The sequence below is a fragment of the Terrapene carolina genome, unplaced genomic scaffold (genome assembly GCF_002925995.2).
Source record: "Terrapene carolina triunguis isolate 2854851 unplaced genomic scaffold, T_m_triunguis-2.0 Scaffold620, whole genome shotgun sequence".
Taxonomy (NCBI): domain Eukaryota; kingdom Metazoa; phylum Chordata; order Testudines; family Emydidae; genus Terrapene; species Terrapene triunguis.
In genome coordinates this window covers 530,129-555,757 of record NW_020664971.1, presented here as the reverse complement: position 1 = coordinate 555,757, position 25,629 = coordinate 530,129, and the positions used below count along the sequence as shown (strand labels likewise).

Here is a 25,629-nt window from a genome sequence, read left to right as displayed (position 1 = left end):
TGCTCCAATACGTCTGTTAGTCTATAAGGTGCCACAGGACTCTTTGTCGCTTTTTACAGATCCAGACTAACACGGCTACCCCTCTGATACTCTCCAAGATGTTTCCTTTCTTGTCTTTCCTGGGGAGAGCCTGTCATGCTGGACGGGTGGAGTGACCACTCAGCCCAGCAAGGGCTCTGAGCTGAAGCAGCAGTTCAGTTTGGTCCCTTCATGCTCACTCTCTCTGGGCTTGTGCTGCTGCTGCTGCTTTTGCACGGAGACTGTAGGAAGTCGTAGCATTTCTGCTGAGCACAGCCAGAGAGGAAAATACCCTCCTGCTGGGAGGGGCTGGCTGGCTTAAGCCGTATTTCTAGTGGGCACCAAAGGCCCAGCGCCCGCCTGGCCAGTGCTCCTAGGCCTGGGATGGAGGGAGAGGCAAAGGTGTAGTGCGGGAGCTCGCTGCATGCAAATAGGAAGAGAATTGTTCAGAGCCAGGACTCTACCCAGTGCAAGGGAATGACGCATCCCTTTCCCCCAAAACGTTATAATCCAGGATCACAGCCCCTGGAAAAACCTGAAATGTGAGTGCGTGTGTGTGTGTGTGTGTAGTGGGATGCGTAGAGGTGTGTGTTGGGGGGCTGCTGGGGATAGGGAACATCGCAACACCCCCATTGCCAGGAAGGCTGCTGGAGCCAGACTTCCAGGTGCTCAGCGCTGTTCTCAACTGGAGCTGCTGGGTGCTCACTGCTTTTGAAAATCTGGCCGCTTGGCCGAGCAGACAAAGTGGGAGCTGAGCTGCTCTGGAAGTGCTGGGAGACCGAAATGCGCAGAGTGTGGGCTGTGGGGAGAGTGAGGTGGGCCTGGGGGGTTGTTGGCCCCATCGCAAGCGTCAGGCAGCAGAATAAAACAAGCAAAGCCCAAGAGGGAGACACAAAGCCTGAGTCGAGGATAAGTCTGGGCCCTGTCACGGTGCCGTGTGCCTGTCAGTCAAGGAGCAGAAGCCAGTCCGGAATGAGGAACCACCCCGTGCCCTTAGGGTGTGTGGGAGAGGGGTCTGAGTCAGATGGAGAAGTCCTAATGGCAGAGCCAGGGGAGCAGCTGGGCCTGGTATCTGACTGCTGCCTGCATCCTTCTTCAGGTAGGACCCTGCTCTTTGCTCTTGGGACTTGTTGCGGGGCTGGGCTACCCCGGCTGTCCCGAAGGACAGCCCCTCCCTTCTCCACGGACTGGGGGGGAGGGGGTTAAAGCCCAGAGATGGCACTGAAGGGGCTTTGAGTTGGAAGCTGGGGAGGGTGGAAAAGACACAAGAGGGAGCTGTACCGCCCCCCGGGACTCTACTGAGGACAGCCCCAGTACTCTTGCCACTGGGGCAAAGGGTTTGGGAGCTCAGGTATTGGGCTGTCAGCATGAGCTCCTGCTCTAAGCTAGAACTCCAGCCCACCATGGTTACCTTCACCAGCCCAGGGTGTCTCAGTGGGACGCAGCAGCCAGTGCCCAGGACCATGTGCTAGGGGAGGAGGGGAGGCATGACTGGGACAGAGGGGTCTGGGGAGAGGATAGGGGGGCACATACAGTCTCTGCACTGAGAAGCAATTGGGCAGGGCTTGCTGCCTGTTGCTGTCATGCACTTGGAGAGCTCCTCCGACGAATCGAATTGAGCACCAGGGAAATGCCTAAAATACACAAAACCCCCTGCTGTGCCGGCAGCTCATTCCCTTGGCCATGGGAACAGCCCAGCCCCTCTGCCAAGGAAGACCAGATGGGGGAGGCTGGCTTTGCCGTCTCTGTGCGTGATTGTGGGGCTTCGCACTTTGTATGGCTGAGATCCTGGAATACTGCGCCGAGTAACCCGAGACGCCCACCCCAACACCTCCCCCACGACCCCACGACCATGGCTGAGTGGCACAGGCAGGGGCTGGGCTCCTGACTCTGCCCTGCCCTGCAGTGAGTTACTCACACCTGTGCAAAGTGGGTGCAGAATGGCTGCCTTGAACACCCACTGTGGGCAGAGCAGAGCTGGGTCCCTCCTCTCTTCTCCCTGGGCCCCTGCACCCACCAGAGTGTCCCTAAAGGAGGCGACTTTACAAAGGTGAAAGTGGGGCCTCCGGGGTTACCAGCTCCATAGAGAAGAGAAGTGTTTTCTGAGGCAGCACCACAGGGCTCACTCCCCAGATAGCCTCAGCCTGAGGAAACATCAGAGCCCAGGGAGGCCCATCCAGAATGATCTGCGCAGCTGCTGGGAGCTGAGCCCTAGAGACTAGGACCCTGCTGCGCTGACGAGTTTGCAATGGACATGAGGCTGAGAAGGTCAGTTAGTGGTGGGGTTGGCCTGTGGCTGGTTAATGCTGGGGCTCCCCCAGGGTGGCTGGTGTCAAAACAAGCTCTTGGCTCTACTGGGATCCCCATTCCTTAGTGCATTCCCTGCTAGACACAATGCCTCTGGTCTCTAGGTTACAGCTTCGCTGCAGGGAGAGGTGTAAGTCCCATCTCACATACACGCACTGGTGCTTTGACTGAGCTAACATGAGACAACTAGCAGAGTAGCAGCAGCGGTGCGGCTAGACACCTGAGCATGTACCTGGGACCTGAGATGGGGTTGTCATCAGGCAGCCGGCCTGCACTGCCACAGCTATGCTGCTGTTCTCAGCGTGCCGGCTCCATCAGAGCTAGCCCATGTAAATCTACCCGAGCTGGGAATTGCACCTCCAACTCCAGTGTAGATGAACCCTAGAGAGAACCAATCAGCTCTCCCGAGCCAGGGCAGTGCTGAGATCTGGGGCTTGGGTTGTGACGGGGACTACAGCATCCCTGGATCCAGCACATGGCGAACACCCTGCCGCAGGCTCCTGGGGACCGGCACCCGCACGAGGTCGGGGGTTGAGCTCCCAGCCAAGGGTTCATGCTAGGCAGTGCTGTGCTATAAACAGCACTCCCAGGGCAGTGGAAGGGGAAGCAGGAAAGCAGCAGACATCCAACAGCCTGCCCAGGGGCACCTGGTGCTGGAGAGCTGCAGGTGTACGTGTGAAGGGGCTGAGGAAATCTCCTGGGGGAGGGGCGTTTCTGCCAGGCTGGGTGGGCAGACGGTCAGCTCCCAGGGGGACAGCGACTTGGCTGTAGGACCGAGGTACAGTCCTGGTGGAGCCCAGGCCCCTCAAATCCCTCCTTTTCTGGAGAGGCTGAGCTTAGTGAGACCCACTGCCAGGGGCTTGTGTCAGACATGGCCCTGTGCCTGGGCACAACCCCGCCTGGGCAGCTGGCTGCCCTTGCGCGCCTGCCTTCACACGGAGCACAAGGCTGCCTCCTCTCCAGCAAACCCGTTGTTGGGCTTGCAGCGCCCCGACCCCTGCCGGAGACCTGAGCACATGTCCTCAGCACACTGGTTTGCACAGTGCATAACCCAGGCCAACTCCACCCTGGCCCTCCGTCCTCTGATCTGCCTCTAACGGGGCCCCAGAGGGCAGCGTGTGGCACAGGGCCCCTTCCCAAGGGGCATGAGGCACTAGCATCATCAGTGGCTGGGGCTAGGTGCTCAGCCAGGTCCATTAGAAGCCCAGGAGCCCCATGTGCCGGGCACTGCCCTAGAAGAGAGGGGGGGTTACAGGGCGAAGGTCATTCCCTGCACGGAGGTGGCAGGCCCAAAACTGCCCGCCCAGCACTTTGTGCTGTGCCTGTCTGAGCTTGCGGAAGGAGTGGGGTTGGAGATGGGGACAGGAAGGGAGAGCGGAGTCGCAGCAGGGTCACAGGGCCTGGTTTCGGGAAGGCTGCAGGATGTGGTTAGCCACAGGCCACATGCAAGGTTAGAGCACGGGCATGGGGGACTCAGAGCCTACAATGAAAATAAACCTCCACCCAGACCGCCGGTGGGGTGTTAGCCTGGCACTGCCATGCTAGGCAGGGCCCGATCCCCCAGCACCGCTCTTAGGCCAAGAGCCTCATTGGGATAAAGCTCACCGGGGTGATGGGGAATGTCTGCAGGAGTTAACATGGCACCCAGCACATGAGGGACCCGGGTTGGCCGAGCTGCGGGAAGGGACACACATGGGACCCAAAGCTAAGGGAGGGGACACACGTAGGACCCAGGGCTGGGGGTGGAGACACACATGGGACCCAGGGGCTGGGGGAGATTATATGTGTGGGACTCAGTGCTGGCCGAGCTGGGGAAGGGGACACGTGGGACCCAGGGCTGGGGGAGATGACACATGGGACCCAGGGCTGGGGGAGATGACAGACATGGGACCCAAGGATGGGGGCAAAAGACATATCTGGCTTCAAGACTAAGCTTGATAAGTTTATGGAGGGGATGGTATGATGGGATAGCCTAATTTGGGCAATTAATTGATCTTTGACTATTAGCGGTAAATATGCCCAATGGTCTGTGATGGGATGTTAGATGGGGTGGGATCTGAGTTACTACAGAGAATTCTTTCCTGGGTGCTGGCTGGTGAGTCTTGCCCACATGCTCAGGGTTTAACTGATCACCATATTTGGGGTCGGGAAGGAATTTTCCTCCAGGGCAGATTTGCAGAGGCCCTGGAGGTTTTTCACCTTCCTCTGCAGCATGGGGCACGGATCACTTGCTGGAGGATTCTCTGCGCCTTGAGGTCTTTAAACCACGATTTAAGGACTTCAGTAACTCAGGCATAAGTTAGGGATTTGGGTGGGTGATATTCTGTGGCAGTAGGTCAGACTAGATGATCATAATGGTCCCTTCTGACCTTAAAGTCTATGAGTCTATGAGACATGTGGGACCCAGGCCTGGCTGAGCTGGGGGAGGGGACATGCCTGGGACCTACGGTTGAGGGAGGGGACACACGTGGAACCCAGGGCTGGCTGAGCTGGTTACACTCCACTCAACAGCGCACATGCTGACCCCACCAGCCTGTGGAATTGGAGGCTGGAGCTGGGCTGCAGATCTGGGTGATGTCTCCCTTCTGTTCTCCAGGGGCTTCCCACTCTGCTCAGTCTGGTGCAGGATGGAGCCTGGAGAGGCTCAGCCGTGCTGCAGGCTGGCCTCGCCCCGAGAACCATACTTGCCGTGGCTGGACGGATGGGCGAGGGAAGGAGGGTCCCGCCCTGCTGCAGGCGGTGGCTCCCTGTGGCGTGGGAGGGTTTTCCTGTGTCCCTCTCTCTGTGTGCAGCACGGCTGGGCTCCTGGTATAGGGGCTGCACGGAGCTGTCTCTTTCCTCTTTGCACCAGAAACTCCAGCATTTCACAATTGCTGCTGCCACGATAGAGCATGGGGAGCTAGGAACTTCCTTAGCCCCACCCCACTGCCCCGAGCCCCCAGAACCCACGAGGGAGAGCCAGGGGACACTGACACCCCTTCACCTCAGCTAGAGGCAGGGGCAGCTCTATGTATTTTGCCGCCCCAAGCACGGAAGTCAGGCGGCTTTCGGTGGCGCGCCTGTGGGCGGTCCACTGGTAACGCAGATTTGGCAGCATGCCTGCGGGAGGTCCGCCGGTCCCGCGCCTTCGGCGTACCCACTGCCAATTGCCGCCGAAACCGCGGGACCGGCAGACTTCCCGCAGGCATGCCGCTGAAGGCTCCCTGACTGCCGCCCCCACAGCGACCGGCAGGCCGCCCCCCGCGGCTTGCAAACCCAGGCACGCGCTTGGTGCGCTGGTGCCTGGAGCTGCCCCTGGCTAGAGGCAGAAAAATTGGTGAGCAAAACCCTGTCTCCCTGGGATACTCTGGAAGGCCCCCACCTCTGCCATCATCAGCCTCCCCCAGCATGGGCGGTGGGGAGGGAAGGGCGAGGCTGCTTCTGAATTTGGGAAAGAAAGTTCTGTGGGGTGAGTGAGAAGCAGGGCAGCTGGTCCTTGCTCCCGGTGGGGGCACTATGGGCGGAAAAGCCCAGGGTGTCTGGGGCCAGGTGTTACAACTCCTGGTTATTGGAGGCTTGGAATGCCAGGGCACAGGCAGCTGTCGGAGCAACCCGCTGTGCCTGTCTGAACATGGGGCAGGTGGGCACACTGCTCATCCAGTCTGGGCATGTGGGGCAGTAGCTGTCTCTGACTGGCCTGGACTGTGAGCCCCAGCAGTATCTGGGCTATGCTGCCAAACCTGGGCCAGGCACGCTAACCAGGACTGGTTGGGAGCTGGGCACGGAGCCCTGCCACAAGCCAGGTTGTATCTGGCAGGACCTGGCCCAGCACGCCAGCCTCACCCCTTGCTTTAAGGAGTGTCTTCCCCATTCCCAGCATCCCCGCAGAGAGTCCCCCTCCCCTGCGGTAACACCCCACTCCACTGTGCTGGGGCAGGAGAGGGTGCAAAGCCCTGGCTGATGCAGCCTGGGAGGGAGGCACTTTGGGGGACTGATGGAGGGATGGTGCTGGGAAGGGGAGAGTGAGCCAAGCAGCCCCTCCCCCTGAGACCACCCCCCAGCATCAGGGGCTACTCCCGGGCAGGAGAGGTGAAGGGGCCTGGTCTCTGGCAGGCAGGAGCCTGGGGAGTACGATACTGTAGATGGGTTAAGGTGGGCTGGAGGCCTGCATGGCTTTAAACGTGCGGAGCTGGGCTCTGACACAAGAGTATAATGGCCCCTTGCAGGGGTGCAGGGGTGAGCTGCCTGCAAGGGGCAGGGAGCAATGATTTTCCCCCACGTCAATTCTTACACAACTGCCTAGGCTCATGGCGGGGAGGGATAGCTCAGTGGTTTGAGCATTGGCCTGCTAAACCCAGGGTTGTGTGTCAGCCCAGATGGCCCAGTGCTCTGGCTGGGACGGTGCTGTGAGGGCAAACCTTATACCTGCCCAGGGGGCCGAGTAGCATGGGCTTGGGCTGCCTCAGCAGATGGGGGTCACCATGTCTCTGCTATGCCTTGCAGATCTCTTCACCGGCCACCGCCCACTGCCTAACCAAATGCATCTGAGCTACCAAGAGCAGCCCTGCTTCATGCCCATGGCTGACACCCTATATGGCAGCAGCAGTGCCCCACCTGCCAGCCATGCAGACCCACTGATGGCCTCCAGAGCCCTGCCTGCCAGCTACGTTGATGCCCCAATCCCGCCCAATGGCCACCTACAGGTGAGCAGGTCTCCAGGCAGGGATCACGTCCTGGTCTGCTTCTCTCTGGCCCTGGGATTGCTCTGCCCTCTGTGTTTGCTTCACCGAGGCAATGGTGCCAGGCCCCTGTGCTGCTGCGCAGTGGGCTCTGTCCCCCTCTCCCTTGCTGTCTATTATCCCTGTCCCTCTCAGTCCTGGTCCAATCCAGCAGTCCAGGGGCAAACGCTCTGTAATCTGCCTCTGTCTCTTTCAGTCTACCAGCAACTGCTCCTCCCGGCTCAGCCTGCCTGGCTCCTTCCTCAGCCCTGATTTCCAGCCAGCCCCACGGCCCGTGGACCCCCGCAGCGGCCTGTGCTCTGACCTCAAGCACAAGCCCCCGCTCCATTATGGGCTCCCCAGCAAGAGTCTCAGCATGGAGCCCTTCGGCCCTTCCTACTGCACCCCAGCAGCCCCCCCAGGAGCCTTCCTGCTGGGCCAGGACCCCCTGTACCCACCGGCTTCAGCACCGAGATCCAAATTCCATTACTCCGGTTCCATTAGTGGCTCTTCACTCTCCACACCGTGCTTTACCCATCACGCACCAGGCTTGAGCTACAGCGTGGACCTTCTGCCAACAGCATACCCTGCTCTGTCCAGTGCCCAGCCCCTGCCCCCAGTGATGCTCAGCGGCCCCAGGTTTGCCACCCCTAAAGAGCAGTCGCCGCCTGGGGGCAGCAGGCCAATGGTGAAGCCAGCCAGCCCCAAGACAAAGAGACCCATGGGACTCCCTGTGCCCACTCGTGTGGCTGTGCCCAACCCCTGCCTGACCCAGCTCCTGACTGCAGGTAACAGGGTGGGGGATTGCTTTGGGGGGGTTGCCGTTTGCCGCTGGCTGAGGGCATCGGACTGCCCCCATCTGGCCAGCTGGCTTCATTCAGCTGGAGTGGGAAGCTGGTACCAGGCTGTTGGGCAGGAGGATGTCTTCCCCCCCACCCGCGGTGGCAGATGGGCTGACCCTGCGTTCTAGAGAGGGGAAGGGGAGCTGATATCTAGGCACGGGCTGGTAGCGCCCCCTCTTTGGGATCATTACTCATCTCATTCGATGCCACTCTCCATGGCACTGCGTTGCTGCAGGCACCTAGCCTCCTCTCTTCATGCCAGCGCTGCTCTTTCCCTCACCTGCTGATCCACAGGCTGCCATGATGCGGAGGAAGCATCCAGGGCAGGAGAGAGCTGGGGGGGAGCAGGAGGCCTGGCAGAGGAGGAGGGGTGCAGAGAAATGAGTCTGAGATGGTGGCTGAACTGTAGGAGGAGTCACCTGGGAGCTTGAGTTTGGGAATCGCTGCCTGCAGGAGGCACTGGGAGTGAGAGCCTTGAGCCGCTGGCCAAGGGCGTGAGGTGCTAACAGGGCAGCGGTGTCTCAGCAGGCAGGTGAGGACGGGTGATCACAGCACCTGTATCTGAGGCTGCAGGGAGCCCCAGAAGGGCACAGGGCAGGGGGTGACTCCACCTCGGCTCGGAGGAGGCCGTTGGCGACCCTGGCGAGGGCAGGATGGGTGCAGTTGTCCATAGGGTGCTGTGAGTGCCCGGCTGTGGGGCAGGATCTGAACCCTGGGCCCAATGCTAGTCACACAGATTGGGAGATTGGTTAGCGCTGCCCTTTTACCCCCTGGGATCGTTCACCTCCCAGTGCAGTGCCCTGGCCCCGGAGCCCATGACAGTGACCGCCCTCTCGGGAGAGCCAGGGGACCTGCATGCTGAGCAGTTTGGGGGCAGCTGCCCTGCCCCAGGTCAGGTACCGCGGCCCCTCAGCTCTCGGTGACCACCTGGAAGAGAGGGGGAACTCAATGGCTGCAGTACCTCAGCAGGCACAGTCTGGGCTAGACATTCAAAAGAACATAAGAGTGACCATAGTGGTTCAGACCAAAGGTCCATCTAGCCCAGTATCTTGTCTTCCAACAGTGGCCAATGCCAGGTGCCCCAGAGGGAATGAGCAGAACAGGTCACCATCAAGTGATCCATCCTGTCGCCCATTGCCAGCTTCTGGCAAACAGAGGCTAGAGACACCACCCCTGCCCATCCTGGCTAATAGCCATTGATGGACATAAGAACATTAGAATGGCCATACTGGGTCAGAACAAAAGTCCATCTAGCCCAGTATCCTGTCTACCGACAGTGGCCAATGCCAGGTGCCCCAGAGGGAGTGAAACTAACAGGTAATGATCAAGTGATCTCTCTCCTGCCATCCATCTCCAACCTCTGACAAACAGAGGCTAGGGACACCATTCCTTACCCATCCTGGCTAATAGCCATTAATGGACTTAACCACCATGAATTGATCCAGTTCTCTTTTAAACGCTGTTATAGTCCTAGCCTTCACAACCTCCTCAGGCAAGGAGTTCCACAAGTTGACTGTGCGCTGTGTGAAGAACTTCCCGTTATTTGTTTAAACCTGCTGCCCATTTATTTCATTTGGTGGCCCCTAGTTCTTGTATTATAGGAATAAGTAAATAACTTTTCCTTATTTACTTTCTCCACATCACTCATGATTTTATATACCTCTATCATATCTCCCCTTAGTCTCCTCTTTTCCAAGCTGAAAAGTCCTAGCCTCTATAATCTCTCCTCATATGGGACCCGTTCCAAACCCCTAATCATTTTAGTTGCCCTTCTCTGAACCTTTTCTAATACCAGTATATCTTTTTTGAGATGAGGAGACCACATCTGTACGCAGTATTCAAGATGTGGGCGTACCATGGATTTATATAAGGGCAATAAGTTATTCTCCGTCTTATTCTCTATCCCCTTTTTAATGATTCCTAGCATCCTGTTTGCTTTTTTGACCACCTTGCACACTGCGTGGACGTCTTCAGAGAACTATCCATGATGACTCCAAGATCTTTTTCCTGATTAGTTGTAGTTAAATTAGCCCCCATCATATTGTATGTATAGTTGGGGTTATTTTTTCCAATGTGCATTACTTTACATTTATCCACATTAATTTCATTTGCCATTTTGTTGCCCAATCACTTAGTTTTGTGAGATCTTTTTTACATTCTCCACCGTCTGCTTTGGACTTAACTATCTTGAGCAGTTTAGTATCATCTGCAAACTTTGCCACCTCACTGTTTACCCCTTTCTCCAGATCATTCATGAATAAGTTGAATAGGATTGGTCCGAGGACTGACCCTTGGGGAACATCACTAGTTACCCCTCTCCATTCTGAGAATTTACCATTTATTCCTACCCTTTGTCTTTTAACCAGTTCTCAATCCATGAAAGGATCTTCCCTCTTATCCCATGACAACTTAATTTACATAAGAGCCTTTGGTGAGGGACCTTGTCAAAGGCTTTCTGGATATCTAAGTATACTATGTCCACTGGATCCCCCTTGTCCACATGTTTGTTGACCCCTTCAAAGAACTCTAATAGATTAGTAAGACACGATTTCCCTTTACAGAAACCATGTTGACTTTTGCCCAACAATTTATGTTCTTCTATGTGTCGGACAATTTTATTCTTTACTATTGTTTCAACTAATTTGCCCGGTACTGATGTTAGACTTACAGCTCTGTAATTTCCGGGATCATCTCTAGAGCCCTTTTTAAATATTGGCGTTACATTAGCTATCTTCCAGTCATTGGGTACAGAAGCCGATTTAAAGGACAGGTTACAAACCATAGTTAATAGTTCCGCAACTTCACATTTGAGTTCTTTCAGAACTCTTGGGTGAATGCCATCTGGTCCCGGTGACTCGTTACTGCTAAGTTTATCAATTAATTCCAAAATCTCCTCTAGTGACACCTCAATCTGTGACAATTCCTCAAATTTGTCACCTACAAAAGCCTGCTCAGGTTTGGGAATCTCCCTAACATCCTCAGCCATGAAGACTGAAGCAAAGAATCCATTTAGTTTCTCTGCAATGACTTTATTGTCTTTAAGTGCTCCTTTTGTATCTCGATCGTCCAGGGGCCCCACTGGTTGTTTAGCAGGCTTCCTACTTCTGATGTACTTAAAAAACATTTTGTTATTACCTTTTGAGTTTTTGGCTAGCCGTTCTTCAAACTCCTCTTTGGCTTTTCTTATTACATTTTTACACTTAATTGGCAGTGTTTATGCTCCTTTCTATTTACTTCACTAGGATTTGACTTCCACTTTTTAAAAGATGCCTTTTTATCTCTCACTGCTTCTTTACATGGTTGTTAAGCCACGGTGGCTCTTTTTTAGTTCTTTTACTTTGTTTTTTAATTTGGGGTATACATTTAAGTTGGGCCTCTATTATGGTGTCTTTGAAAAGCGTCCATGCAGCTTGCAGGGATTTCACCTTAGTCACTGTACCTTTTAATTTCTGTTTAACTAACCTCCTCATTTTTGCATAGTTCCCCTTTCTGAAATTAAATGCCACAGTATTGGGCTGTTGAGGTGTTCTTCCCACCACAGGGATGTTAAATGTTATTATATTATGGTCGCTATTTCCAAGCAGTTCTGTTATAGTTACCTCTTGGACCAGCTCCTGTGCTTCACTCAGGACTAAGTGGGCCCTGGTGGAGCACTCTCTCCCGCTACGCAATTGCTTGAGAAAATGAAGTATCTGACTTTGCTGTACCCAACCAAAAGAGTGAGAACTGTGTTTTTCTCCGACATCCCGGTCATCACAAACCCAGCTATCTATGTTTCTAATGATTGAATCTCCCATTACTAACACCTGCCTTTTCCTAGTGACTGGAGTTCCCTGCCCCGCAGAGATAACCTCAGTGCGAAAGGATACCCTAACACAATCTGGAAGGAGGGTCCCAATTATGGGAAAGTTTCCCTCTGCTCCCGTTGACTGCTCTCCTTCCCTGGGCCTTTCATCCTCCTTAACAGCGCAGGGACTGTCTGTGAGCACATGACAAGCTCTGTGCCAGCATGGGGAGGGATCACAGATTGCCACGTTTGGTGATCACGTCAAACCTCTCGCCAGCCCTGCCTTGCCTGGATGCTGTGCCTCATTCTACTGACAAACCCTGCAGTTTCCTGGGCCTGTATCTCTGTCTCTGTAACACCGGGTACCCTGGTCCCGGGAGTCCCTGTGAGTAGGTCCACACAGTCCAGATCAGCTGTGGAGTGTCAGCACTCAGCCCCCTGCCCCTTCGCTGTTTGGCTTGATTTGCAAAGAAACGAAGGCTGGAACCTTCATTCCAGCCCCACCCTACTCCCCAGGCTTGGCCAGTCCCTGCAGCACCTCCCTGGGGCTGTTGGGCCCGGACCCTCCTGAGAACCAGGAGGCGGCAGCAGGAGTAAGTCCGCATCCTCCTGCAAGGCTTCCTTGTGCTGGCCGCTCACTCTGGTGGGAGGGGATGTCCTGGAGCCCCAGTCTGGCTCTCTTCTCATGCTGCGTCCTCACTTTCTGCTGCCTTCTGTCTTGCAGCTAAACCAGAGCTGGCCCTGGACCCTCCGTCCACTCCCAGTACCACCCTCATCCCCACGTCGCCAGCCTCCCCGGTAAGAGCTCACCAGTAACACCCTCTGCCGGGCAGCCGAGGGCATTGGCCTTTCACTGCCGCATGCTGAGTTCAGACATGGGCTCTGGCAAGCAGCAGTGCGCAGGGGACGGCAGTGAGATCACACGTCGCTTGTGTGTGCCTCAGTCCTAACAACAGGCAGAGCTGGACGAGCAGGGTGTGTCTCAGGGGAGGAGCGAGGGGCACTGGTGGAGCTGGGGGGGCATTGGGGCTGGAGGAGCAAGGGGTGTCTCAGGGCAGGAGCGAGGGGCACTGGTGGAGCTGGGGGGCATTGGGGCTGGACGAGCAGGGGGTGTCTCAGGGCAGGAGCGAGGGGCACTGGTGGAGCTGGGGGGGCATTGGGGCTGGAGGAGCAGGGGGTGTCTCAGGGCAGGAGCGAGGGGCACTGGTGGAGCTGGGGGGGCATTGGGGCTGGACGAGCAGGGGGTGTCTCAGGGCAGAAGCGAGGGGCACTGGTGGAGCTGGGGGGCATTGGGGCTGGACGAGCAGGGGGTGTTTCAGGGCAGGGGCGAGGGGTACTGGTGGAGGTGGGGGGCATTGTGGCTGGACGAACAGGGGGTACATCAGATCATAGATCTCAGAAATGTAGGGCATGAAGGCACCTTGAGACATCTTCTAGTCTGTCTCCTGTACTGACGGGGGTTGTCTAGACCATCCCTGACAGTTCCTCTTGAAAGCTCCAGTGATGGAGATTCCACAACTTCCCTAGGCAATTTGTTCCAGTGCTTAACCACCCTGAGAGTCAGGAATTTCTTCCTAGTGTCCAACCTAAACCTCACTTGCTGCAATTTAAGCCCATTGCTTCTTGTCCTTTCTTCAGTGGCTAAGGAGAACAATTTATCACCCTCCTGTTTATAACAACCTTTTGTGTACCTGAAGACTATCATGTCCCCCATTCCCAGACCTGAAGAAGAGCTCTGTGTGGCTCGAAAGCTTGTCTCTTTCACCAACAGAAGTTTGTCCAATAAAAGATATTACCTCACCCACCTTGTTTCATCATATCCCCCCCAGTTTTCTCTTCTCGAGACTAAACAAACCCAGTTTTTTCAATCTTCCCTTATAGGTCATGTTTTCTAGACCTTTAATCATTTTTGTTGCTCTTCTCTGGATTTTCTCCAGTCCACATCTTTCCCAAAGTATGGTGCTCAGAACTGGGCACCATACTTCAGGTGAGGACTAATCAATGCAGAGTAGAGTGAAAGAATTATTTCCTGTGTCTTGCTTACAACACTCCAGTTAATACAGCCCAGAAAATGTTCACTTTTTTTGTTGGCCCACATTCAGTTTTTGATCCACTATAACCCCCAGATCCTTTTCTGCAGAACTCCTTTTTAGGCAGTCATTTCCCATTTTGTATTTGTGCAGTTGTTTATGCCTTCCTAAGTGGAGTACTTTGCATTTGTCCTTATTGAATTTCCTCCTCTTTACTTTAGACCATTTCTCCAGTTTGTCCAGATCATTTTGAATTATAATCCTACCCTCCAAAGCACTTGCAACCCCTCCCAGCTTAGTATCATTTGCAAACTTTATAAGTGTACTCTCTATGCCATTATCTAAATCATTTGTGAAGCTATTGAATAGAACCGGAACCAGGACAGATCCTTGTGGGACCCCACTCGATATGCCCTTCCAGCTTGATTGTGACTTGAGCCATTGATAACCACTCTCTATGCGCAGTTTTGGAACCAGTTGTGCACCCACCTTATAGTAGGTTCATCTAGGTTGTATTTCCCTACTTTGTTTATGAGGTCATGTGAGACAGTATCAGAAGCCTTACTTAAAGTCAAGATATACCACATCTATCGTTTCCCCTCATCCACAAGTCTTGTTACCATGTCAAAGAAGGATATTATATTGGTTTGACATGATTTTTTCTTTACAAATCCATGTTGACTGTTGCTTATCATCTTATTATCTTCTAGGTGCTTAACAAATTGATTGTTTGATTATTTGCTCCATTATCTTTCCGGGTACAGAAGTTAAGTTGACTGATCTGTATTTCCCTGGGTTTTCCTTATTCCCCTTTTTATAGACAGATACTATATTTGCCCTTTCCTGTCCTCTGGGATCTGTCCCGTCCTCCACAAGTTCTCAAATATAATTGCTAATGGCTCAAAGATCTCTTCAGTCAGTTCTTTGAGTATTCTAGGATGTATTTCATCAAGTTCGAAGACCTCTAACTTGTCTAAGTAATTCTTAACTTGTTCTTTCCCTATTTTAGCCTCATATCCTGCCCCATTTACACTGATGTTCTCTATGTTAGTCGTCCAATCATTGCTAACTTTTGTGGTGAAAACTGAAATAAAAAAGGCATTTAACACTTCAGCCAATGCTGCATTTTCTGTTATTGTCTTTCCCTCCTCATTTAATAATGGGCCTACCCTGCCCCTGGTCTTCCTCTTGCTTCTCATGTATTTGTAAAATACTTTCCTGGTACCCTTTAAATCCCTAGCTAGTTTAATCTTATTTTGTGCATTTACCTTTCTAATTTTGTCCCTACATGCTTGTGTTGTTTGTTTATATTCATCCTTTGTAATTTTACCTAGTTTCCACTTCTTGTATGACACTTTTTTGAGTTTCAGGTCATTGAAGATCTCCTGGTTAAGCCAGGGTGGCCTCTTATCATATTTCCTAACTTTCCTACACAGTGGAATAGTTTGCTTTTGTGCCCTTAATGATGTCCCTTTGAAAAATTGCCATCTCTCCTGAACTCTTTTTCCCTTAAACTGGCTTCCCATGGGATCTTACCTACCGATTCTCTGAGTCTGGTAAAGTGCCTTCTCAAAGTCCATTGTCTTTATTCTGCGGTTTTCCCTCCTACCATTCCTTAGAACCACGAATTCTGTCATTTCATGGTCACCTTCACCCAAGCTGCCTTCCACCTTCAGATTCTCAGCTAGTTCCTCCTTGTTTGTCAGAATCAAATCCAAAACAGCCTCTCCCCTAGTCACTTTCTCCACCTTCTGTAATAAAAAGTTGTCTCCAATGCATCCCTAGAACTTGTTGGATAATCTGTGCCCTGCTGTATTATTTTCCCAATAGATGTCCGAGTAGTTGAAGTCCCCCATCACTACCAAGTCCTGTGCTTTGGATTTTGTTAGTTGTGTAAAAAACAGTCTCATCCACCTCTTCTTCCAGGTGAGATGCTCTATAATAGACCCCCTACCATGACATCACCCTTGTTTTTTACCCCTTTTATCCTTTCTCGGAGACTTTCAACAGGTCTGCCTCCCACTGTTGTCTCAGTCTCAGTGCAAGTGTAGATATCTTTGATATACAAGGCAATTCCTCCTCCCCTGCCTGGCCTTCCTGAACAAGCTGTACCCTTCTGTACCAGTATTCCAGTCATGTGAACAATCCCACCAAGTTTCTGTGATGCCAGTTCTGTTCTATTTATGATTATTCACTAGTATTTCTAGTTCTTCCTGTTTATTCCCCATACTTCCTGCATTGGAGATATTTATTACATCGGAGATATTTATTACATTTCCCCTCTATATTCCCTCTGGTCTCTCCTTTGTCAATGCTGTGATTTCCCATGTTCCCCTCAGATTCAGATCCTTCACCCAAGTCTCCATGTTCTAGACTTACCTGTGGGCTTTTGTCAGCTACCCCTGTTGGACCTAGTTTAAAGCCCCCTCACTAGCTTAGCCAGTCTGTGTCTGAAGACACTCTTTCCCTTCCAAGTCAGGTGGACCCCATCTCTGCTCAGCAGCCCTTCTTCCATGGTCGAGGAAACCAAAGCGCGCGGTGACACCATCAGGGCAGGAGCGAGGGGCATTGGTGGAGCAGGGAGGAATCGGGGCTGGACGAGCAGGGGGTGGGTCAGGGCAGGAGCGAGGGGCACTGGCAAAGCTCAGGGGACACTCAGGATGATATTTTACGCCCTGTATTTCCAAGTGGAGAGCATTTCCTGAGGTTAAAGAAAATCCCTTTTCCCCCTGCCTGGCTCAGGGCTGGCAAAGAGTCCCTTGGCTGCCAATGGGAGCCGTCTCACATGGCGCTGCTCCCCTGGAGAGGGTCTGTCCCTTGTCCAGTCCCTAGGAGCCCCAGGGCTCATGCCATGTTGCTGTAACCTTGTGAGGAGTTGGGGGCCCTTCCTTCTCCCCGTCCCCTTAGGTCTAGTTTGACCGTGAGCCTCACGGGCAGTGACCAGCTCTCCTTGTCTACTAGAGTCAAGCTGCTGTAGGTACTTCAATGACTGTCTCCTGTATGCTGGCTGGGGAAAGGCCCTGGCCCCTTCTCGCCCTTTGCCTCCTGGGTTGCAGGTCTGAGACTTTCAGCCAGGGAGCCCAAAGTGCAAACTCCTTCTCTCTGGCTTCTCTCTTTGCAGGCAGGGGGCCTTGCTGAAGTCTCCTCTGGCTTCCTGCCCCGCATGGCCCAGCTGAGTCCAGGGCTGTCTCCTGGCTCCAGCCCTTCGCAGTCTGTCCCCATCACACTGGCTGTGGCACAGCCGGGATCCCTGCTTGTTCCCAAGACGGAGCAGCTCTCCCCCCCGTCGGCCTGTGGTGAGCAGTGCAGCGTCTCTGACACCTCCTCTTTGATTACCAGAGAGAACAAACGCCCCTGCAGGTGATGCAGGCTCAGCAGCCTTTCAGTGGGGGAAATCCACCTGAAGAAGACTCCCCCCTATATCGCCAGAGCCAAGCAGGCTGTTGGTGCTGCCCCCCTGAGATCCTCTTGAAGATCCACCCCTCAGTTCTGTTTATTAACCCAAGAGATGGGTGGGTGTTGACAATACAGAGTGATTGGGATTAGCAGAGACTAGGCAGGCGGGTGAGAAAAGAGAGATCCAGAAAAGCCAGGACATGGAGCCACACCAGGGACATGACACCAGAGCCAGCCCTGCTGCCGTACTGTTGTCCTAGAGTGGGCAGAACCATGTGGACAACTTTAACCAGCTTGACTTAGCTGGCATGGTCCTGGTGGATAGCTGCATGCAGGGTCAGTGGGCAGTTCCGGGGGGAACTGGTGCCAAATGCTGGAGGGTTGGTCACCAACAGGGCAACCCAGGGCAGCTGGTTGGAGTCTTTTTCTCAATGTTTTTTCTGCAAAAAATGTGCCTTTCACCAAATGGAAAATGTTTGCAGTAACTCTTCATTCTGCTTGAAATGTTCTGCTTTTACAATGGAAAAAAAAAGAAATCACAATTCTTTCAGTAAAAATATCAACTTGGGTTAAAATGTTTGGTTTTTGGAAAAAGTAATTCAATGTTTAGTTTTCAAAAACCAAAAATGTTTGCCTGAAATGTTTGGTTTTTTTAAACAAACCTTTTTGCGTTGTTTCAGGTTTTCCTTGAAAATCCACATTTTTTTTGCTGGAAGTTTTTGAAAAAAAAAAAAAAAGTTCAAAATTACTCAGGGAACATAACTGGCATTTTTTGAGCAGCTCTGACATTGGTGGGGATCTTCCCACCCCTGCTGGGATCCCGTGCCCACATCAGGTCACCCATTGCAGCGAGGGGCAATGAAAAGTACTAGGGGTACCACTACTGGTTAGTGTCAAGGCTTGTAGGGTCTCTCCCGGCTCTACTACTGACCTGCTGTGTGAACTTGGGCGAATCACTTAACTTGCCTAATGAGAATAGCTCATGCCTGCCTCCTGGTGGGATTGAGAAGAGTCGGTAAAAGCACTGAGGTTCCTCTGATGGAAAGCACTACCAATGGATACGATGCTGTTAGCATGTCAAAAGACAAGGCCTGTTGGGATCAGAAAGGAGCACGGGGAGCTCTGACAGTAGGTGCTGCCCACTCAGCCCCACCCAAAGAGTCTCGTTTTATCTTCCAGCCAGTGACTGGCTGAAGCCTGGACGAGTCTCCCCGGTGCCGGTTGGGGTGCTGACTGCCGGGATCTCGCTGCATCACTCCACCCCCAGCCGGGATAGGCCGGAGTCCAGCAAGGTACGGAACAGTCCAGGGCTCCCAGGGAGACTGTCTCCTCTCTGCCCACCCAACGGGCACAGCCCTCTCCTCCCCACCCCTCCAGGGCTCCAGACTGCCCCCTTCCCTCCCCTTGTGTTCCCATTGCATCGCACCTGCTCCCCCTGTTGCAATGTCAAGGGGTCTGTCCTGGCCTTGGCTCAGGTGGAGGGTGCTGGGGGTATCCCCCCCACCTCTTGCAGTGCCTGACTCTGCCCCTGCCCTGCAGACAGAGAGCCGCCGCATCACGCACATCTCCGCCGAGCAGAAGAGACGCTTCAACATCAAGCTGGGCTTTGACACCCTGCACGGGCTGGTGAGCACTCTGAGTGCCCAGCCCAGCATCAAGGTGAGTGAGAGGGTAGCGAAGCAAACCCCAAAGCAGGCGCTGAGGGCGGGACTGGCAGCTCCCCAGGGGACACCCAGTGCCCAAAGTACCAACCGCGGTGCCCCAGCCCCCCCAGAGAGTCCCCAGAGCTAGGAGTGGGAGTGCCAGGCTTGGGCTGCATCAGTCATTCAGCTCTGCCCTGGCCAGGCAGCTCCTGGGTGCCCCTGTGGCTCTAGGCCCCCAGCCAACCGCTCCCCTCAGCCCTTTCCCCAGCTACAGACTCTTGTGGAATCGGGCATTCTGTGCTGACCAACCATCTAGGTCTCGGAGCCCCTGTAGGGGCGGCTGGGGGAGGCCGTGTCTCCCCAAAACCCTGATAGGCCCAGCCCCCTGCTGGGGAGCTCCTTCCTCCTGGGAGGCAGAGCGATGGGAGGGAGATGAGGGACAGCCGCAGGAGATCAGCGTCACTCAGCCCCCACATCTGGCCCCGCAGGTCAGCAAGGCCACCACACTGCAGAAGACAGGAGAGTACATCTGCAAGTTGCAGCAGGAGAGGGGCGCCCTGCAGGACGAGGCGCAGCAGCTGCGGGAGCAGATCGAGGAGCTCAATGCAACCATCAAGTAGGATGGGGGGAGAGGGGAGGGGAGCCATGTCAGGTGACGGGAAGGGCAGAGAGGGGTGGGGAGCCATGCTGGGGAGGGGAAAGGCAGGGAGGGAAGGGGAGCCATGCTGGGGAGGGGAAAGGCAGGGAGGGGAGGGGAGGGGAGCAGACAGGGAGTGTGCTGCAAAGGGTGATCACTCACTAGGGGGCGCTCTTCCCTTGTCAGTGTTGAACTTAATCCCCCAGCATGATGCAAAGGGGCACTGGGCTGCTGTCTGCTGAATGAGATGTCTACACTACAGCGGGGGGTCGACCTAAGATACGCAACTTCAGCTACGTGAATAGCGTTGCTGAAGTGGCGTATTTTAGGTCGACTTACCTGGCTGTGAGGACGGCGGCAAGTCGACCGCTGCCACGCCGCCGTCGACTCCGCTACCGCCTCTTCCCGCGGTGGATTTCCGGAGTCGACGGCAGAGCCATCAGGGATCGATTTTATCGCGTCTTCACTAGACGCGATAAGTCGATCCCTGATAGACTGATTGCTACCCGCCGATCCGGCGGGTAGTGAAGACATGCCCTAAAAGGGGGCCCTTCCCATGAGGCTGGCGGTGCAGCATTGCTGTGCAGTGTGTGCTATCAGCAGCTGCTGTGTTCCACCCCAGAAGCAGCAGCACATCAGTCATGTGGGAGGAGGTTTCCCGCTATGTTTGTAATGCATTTTGGGACCCGGAGATGGAGAGTGCCCCAGCAATGCAGGGTTATTATTAATGGAGCCGAGGCGCACTGCCCCTTTCCATGAAGCGCCCAACCTGCCATGGTGCCAATGGGGGGGGGGATTAGCCCGTGTGGGCACAGTTCCCCATACAGCCCCAGCTCCTCTCTCCACAATTCAGTCACTCTGGTTCGATTGTAAATGCCCCACGTAGTCATGCTGGGAGGCTGGGGCTGCAGGGAATGGGCTTGGGGCTGCCTCTGCTACAGTCCTGGAAGCCAGCCCCTCCAGAGCAGGGCAGAACCTGGAGCCCACACACAGGGGTCTTGGGAAGGATCACCCTCCTGAGGGGAACTGTGGAGCCTGCCAGCCCACCCCAATGGGCCCCAGGTTCCAGGGGCAGAATGGGGAGCAGTGGGTGGGCCCCAGCCAGCTTCACCCGGATGCAAGCAATAGCCCGCCCCCGGCAGTCTCCTCCCCCATGGCCAGGTGGAGCGGGGCACCAGGAGCCTGGCACCTCTTAGAGAGCCTGGCATGGTCATCAGTACGGGGCAGCCCTCAGCGGGAGAGAGTGCACAGGGAGGTGGGCAGGAGCTGCTCGCTGCCCCCGGGATAGGGGTGCTGCCCACCACCACCTCTTGCTAACTCGTCTCAGAAGTGGGGCTTTCCTCAGGTGACCATCAGCCATGGAATCGCTAATTGCTGGTGATCAGCTCGGCCATGCCTAGGGCCAGTCCATCGCTCCCTGCCGCAGCATCCCTCCTGGACAAGGCTGGGGCGCGGCAGGGGGTGAAAGCGGCTGGAGAGCTGGGCCTGGGGGTGGGACATTGACTGTTCTCCCCAGTGCCGATCTCCCTGTGTGTGTGCCTGTCAACTGAGGCAGATGCCATCTTCTTGTGCCCCTGCAGCCTGTGCCAGCAGCAGCTGCCCGCCACAGGAGTGCCCATCACCCGCCAGCGCTTCGACCAGATGCGTGACATGTTTGACGAGTACGTCCGCTCCTGCACGCTGCAGAACTGGAAGTTCTGGGTTGTATCCTTGGAGACGGGCACCCCACCCCGTTGTCCCCTGCCCAAACACGTGGGGTCCCTGCAGCTTCTTGGGGTGCTGAGGAGGGCCAAAGATGTTACCATGGTGACAGCCTCCTGGAGGCAGACATCTCAGCCCCTCCCCTCTTCCATCACCTCTCAAGGGACACCCGTGCCTGCTAGAGCCTGGCTGCTGGGAAATGGCTCTGAGTCCATGGCTTCTATGCCCTGCTCCCGCACCCCAGGCACTGGGACCGCAGGTATCAGCTTGCTCCCTGGAGCCAGCTGGAGGTTTTTAAGACTTTGAAGCCTGCTCCCCTAGGCTAGTCTCCAGATCCCCTCTGCAGCCCCCAGGGTCCAAGCTGGACTTTTGAACAGCAATGTCCCCTTACTGCTCCAGCCCAGGGTGTCTCTTACACTTCTCTGCTAGTGAAAAGCAGCCCCTGCAGGCTCTACTCACACACAGCAAAGTTATACAAATGCTCCCACAGCCACTCATTAACTGTATACAGGGTGACACCCGCAAATCCCCCAGCCCCAGCCTTGCACCTCAGAAATGTGCATCTCACACTGCTTAAGACCCCCTTGACCAGTGTAAGCTCATTAATTAGTTCATCGTTTCATCAAAGGAAATGATCATGCCATAGCCTTTGTTAACCTGAGTAGAGATTCCCCAGATACTACAGTCAAAACACACTGTCTTGGACAAAATATTAAAACAAGTTTATTAACTAGAGAAAGAGAGATTGTAAATGATTTTAAGTGATAAAAGCATAAAAGCAGAATTGGTTACAAAAGGAAATAAAGTGATAAAATCACAAGCTAATTCCTACGCTTTACCAAGGCTAATAGTCAGGGCCAGATTAACTCTCCTGTGGGCCCGGGGCTATTAGATTTTGTGGGGCCCCTGGCAGTTTAGAGTGGGGGATTGGGCTCAAGCCTGGGGCAGGGGATTGGGATGCGGGAGGGGGTGCAGCTCCAGCTGGGGGTGGGTGGGCTCTGGAGTGGGGCCAGGGATGGGACAGGGGGTTGGGGTTCAGCAAGAGGTTTGGGGTGCAGGTTCTGGGAGGGAGTTTGGGTGCAGGCGGCGGCTCTGGGCTGGGGTAGGGGGTTGTGCTGCAGGAGCGGGTGCGGTGTGCAGGTTCTGGCCAAGAGGCGCTTACCTCGGGTGGCCCTGGCTCTGTGCTGCTCTTCTCCCCGAGGTGGCCGGCATGTCCAGCCCCTAGGCAGAGGGGCCAGGCCACTCTGCACAGTGCACGCTGCCTGTGCCTACAGGCACCGCCCCTGCAGCTCCCATTGGCTGCGGTACCAGGCCAATGGGAGCTGCAGAGATGGTGCTGGGGGCGGGGACAGTGCGCAGAGCAGAGATTCCCTGAACGCCCCTTGCCTAGGGGCCACAGGGGCATATCGACAAGCTGGCGCTCACGGCTCCAGCCGGTGCGGAGACATGCTGCTGGCCAGATGAAAAGAAGCAGCAGGCTGCATCTGGCCTGCAGGCATGCAGGGCCCCCCTTAGCCCGCAGCCCTGTACTGCAGCCCCTAAAGCCCCTCCATTAACCCGGCCCTGCTAAATGGTTGTCTCACCATAATCTGCAATACATTTCACAGGCTGTTTCTTCTCAGCCTGGGACAGCCCTTCCCATAGGCGCTGAGTTTCTAATCTGCCCAGGCCCCGCCCCCCCTCCCCCCCTTCCCCCAAGGCCCCCCCCCCCCCCCTGTTCCTCCCCCCCCCTGCCCCACCTCTCCCCGCCCTCACCCCGCCCCTTCCCCACCCAGTTCCACCCCCTCCCCCGAGACTGCTGCGCCTCACTCCTCCCCACCATCCTCCCAGCGCCTCCTGAGTCTGACGCCGCAAAACAGCCGATCCGCGGCAGGCGGTAGGCACTGGGAGGGAGGGGGAGGCGCTGATGGACAGGGCCCGCCGGTGGGCAGGAGGCGCTGGGGTGGGATGGGGAGGTTCTGGTAGGGGGGGCTGCCAGTGGGTGCTCAGCACCCACCATTTTTTCCCCTTGGCTGCTCCAGCCCATGAGCACCCACGGAGTCGGTGCCTATGACCCCTCCCACAGTTCAATGATACATCTCGGTCTTTCAAACGATCTTGCTTCCATGTATGGAGGTGGGAGAAGAAAGGTAATGGGGAAGCCATTGTCTCTTATACTCTTTATATCCTCCTCCTCTCTGTGAGGCACACCTACCCCCGGCTGGGGTTCAGATCATCACTCTGTGGTGTACATGAGATTCAAAGCCCCTTTCAGGTGGATTGTAAATTTCTTGCTGACACCATCTGTGTTCTTGATGTTTGAAGCATCTTCAGGGATGACATGCAAGGCCTTTTGTTATTTCTAAGGACCTAGTCTATGGGCATTCCCCAGACTCACAACATGTTTCAGTAACAAACATATAGCAAAATCTCACGACTCCCTACACAGTGATGATACACATGTTAACAGGACAGCAATATTCAGTAAATCATGAGTTTTCAAACGATACTTCGCAAGGCATGCTTTGTACAAAATATATCAGAACAAAAGTGGTGAACATGGGGTACAGAGTATCACCTGACACCCCCCACACTCCTGGTATCCACATCCCCTGTAGTCCCCCCGGTGTTGGTTTTAGGACACCTGTCCTTGTTCCCAGCAAGATGCTGTGGGCTTAGAGCTCATGCTCCTGCCCTCCAGATGAGCCATGGCCTGGTCTGGCACCACGTGGGGTGGCACTAACTCTGCAGCCTGCTGTGTCGCTCCCCAAGTGCCAGGAGCCAGCAGGAAAGGGGCAGCAGCAGAGTGAGGGACATGGGGGCTGGTCAGTCAGTTCTGCCTTGTGATAGGGAGTCCTTAACTGCTCTGTTCGCATCAGTTCAGCATCATCATCCGGCCTCTGTTTGAATCCTTCAATGGCATGGTCTCCACAGCCAGCATGGACAGCCTCAGCCAGACGTCACTAGCCTGGCTGGACCAGTATTGCTCCCTCCCAGCACTTCGGCCTAGTACGTAGTCCCACTTCGTCCCTTGCCTGCCCTGGAGAAGGCAGGGGCTGGCCCTGCCTGCCATGTGCTCCCAGCTTGCAGCCCCTGCTGTTCGTGCCTGAGCTGGGTGGGAGGTCGTCTCAGTGCCGTGATCAGGAGAACTGCACTGTGATGGGGGCATGTGAGGGGGCTGTGTTTGCATTGGGGGATGCTGTCTCGGGGGAGTGGCGCTCTCAGGGCCAGCTCTGGAGTTGCCCAAAGCTGCTCTGGCAATGCTCTTCCCCCCTGCCTTGGGGTCAGCAAGGGATTCACTTCCTAGCTCAATTCCGCCCTGGTTCTCCTGCTCCTGAGCTTGCCAAAGGGAGGTCCAATCTCTACATTAGATGGGGCTTAGGAGCAGGGACCCGCCAAACTGGGATGTGGTTCTGGGAGCAAGGTCAGGATTGGAAGGATGGGGAGGGGAAGACTGGCTTGTTGGATGTACAGTCTCCTGGTCTGCAGCTGCAGCAAGAGACATTGATGGTTTCCCAGTCTCATACTGTGAGCAAAGGGAAAGGCTCCGCATTGCAAACCCAGAGGGAGGAGCAATACTTTTCACATCACACAATTAGCCTGTGGAATTCCCGTCCACATGAGCTCCCCAAGGCGAAACTTAGCAGGATTCAACAGGGGATCGGACAAAGGTGCAGATAATGAGAAGTGCCATGGGTACATGGGACAGGATTTAAGCCCTGCCAGGGGTTAGGAGGACACCTCCCCTGGGGCAGGTTATGCCATAGCTGCCTATAAACAGGGATCTTCCTGTGCAGCAGCTGGCCCAGGCCAGTGTGAGAGCCGGGGTATGGGTTAGATGGCCAGGCACGGCGGTCCCTGTGCCCTATGGCAAGCTGACAGGCTGCCTGAAGCAGCTCAGAGCCTATCAGCAGAGGACACTGACTCGTCCCATTCGGTTTTGTCTCCCCAGCTGTCCTGAGCTCTCTCCGCCAGCTGAGCATTTCCACCTCTATCCTGACCGACCCAGCATGCGTACCCGAGCAGGCCACCCAGGCAGTGATGGGGACAGACCCCAGCAACAACTCCTCCTAGTTACTTGTTACGGGAGGAGCCCGTCACACCTGGTAAGATGCTCCATTTCTGCAGAACAACCACTCACCTTCACCAGCAAGAGTCTCCTATTGCAGTCTCAGTCCCGCCGTCGCCATACTGCCTCCCGGGGACTGCACCCCCATCCATGTGGTGGGAGGCCGTCAGCAAAAGGAGAGACAAAATCAGTGCATGATCCAGGACACGTGCTATATGGACACATTCCACTACCCAAGATGCTGATGTCCAGAAGAGCTTTGCCTCGGAAAATCCCTTACCTGAAAATACCACTGTGCAAGGCTACAGAGTAACACAATGGTGGGAAATGCCGATGGTCTTGGAGAACCTGGTTCCTTCACAACGACTCCCTCCAGGTGCTGACCTCGAACTAAAACACTGGTGTACTCTAACTTGAATAAGAGGCGAAGTGGCAAAGGCTGGTGACTTTAGGGAGAGGGATAGCTCAGTGGTTTGAGCATTGGCCTGCTAAACCCACGGTTGTGAGTTCAATCCTTGAGGGG

The 25,629-nt window shown here is 54.9% G+C and overlaps 1 protein-coding gene across 1 annotated transcript in view; it reads left to right on the top strand.

Moving 5' to 3' along the window:
- MLXIPL (MLX interacting protein like) overlaps positions 1–25,629 on the top strand; it is a gene marked incomplete at its 5' end in the record, with an annotated part of 40,469 nt that extends 14,840 nt beyond the window's left edge. The window contains 10 exons of the mRNA XM_026659291.1: positions 6,808–7,007; positions 7,240–7,810; positions 12,376–12,449; positions 16,803–16,977; positions 18,257–18,369; positions 18,617–18,736; positions 19,209–19,336; positions 20,938–21,061; positions 23,917–24,046; positions 24,990–25,629. Coding sequence (XP_026515076.1) covers positions 6,808–7,007; positions 7,240–7,810; positions 12,376–12,449; positions 16,803–16,977; positions 18,257–18,369; positions 18,617–18,736; positions 19,209–19,336; positions 20,938–21,061; positions 23,917–24,046; positions 24,990–25,111 — 1,757 coding nt within the window. The remainder of the gene's footprint in view (positions 1–6,807; positions 7,008–7,239; positions 7,811–12,375; positions 12,450–16,802; positions 16,978–18,256; positions 18,370–18,616; positions 18,737–19,208; positions 19,337–20,937; positions 21,062–23,916; positions 24,047–24,989) is intronic.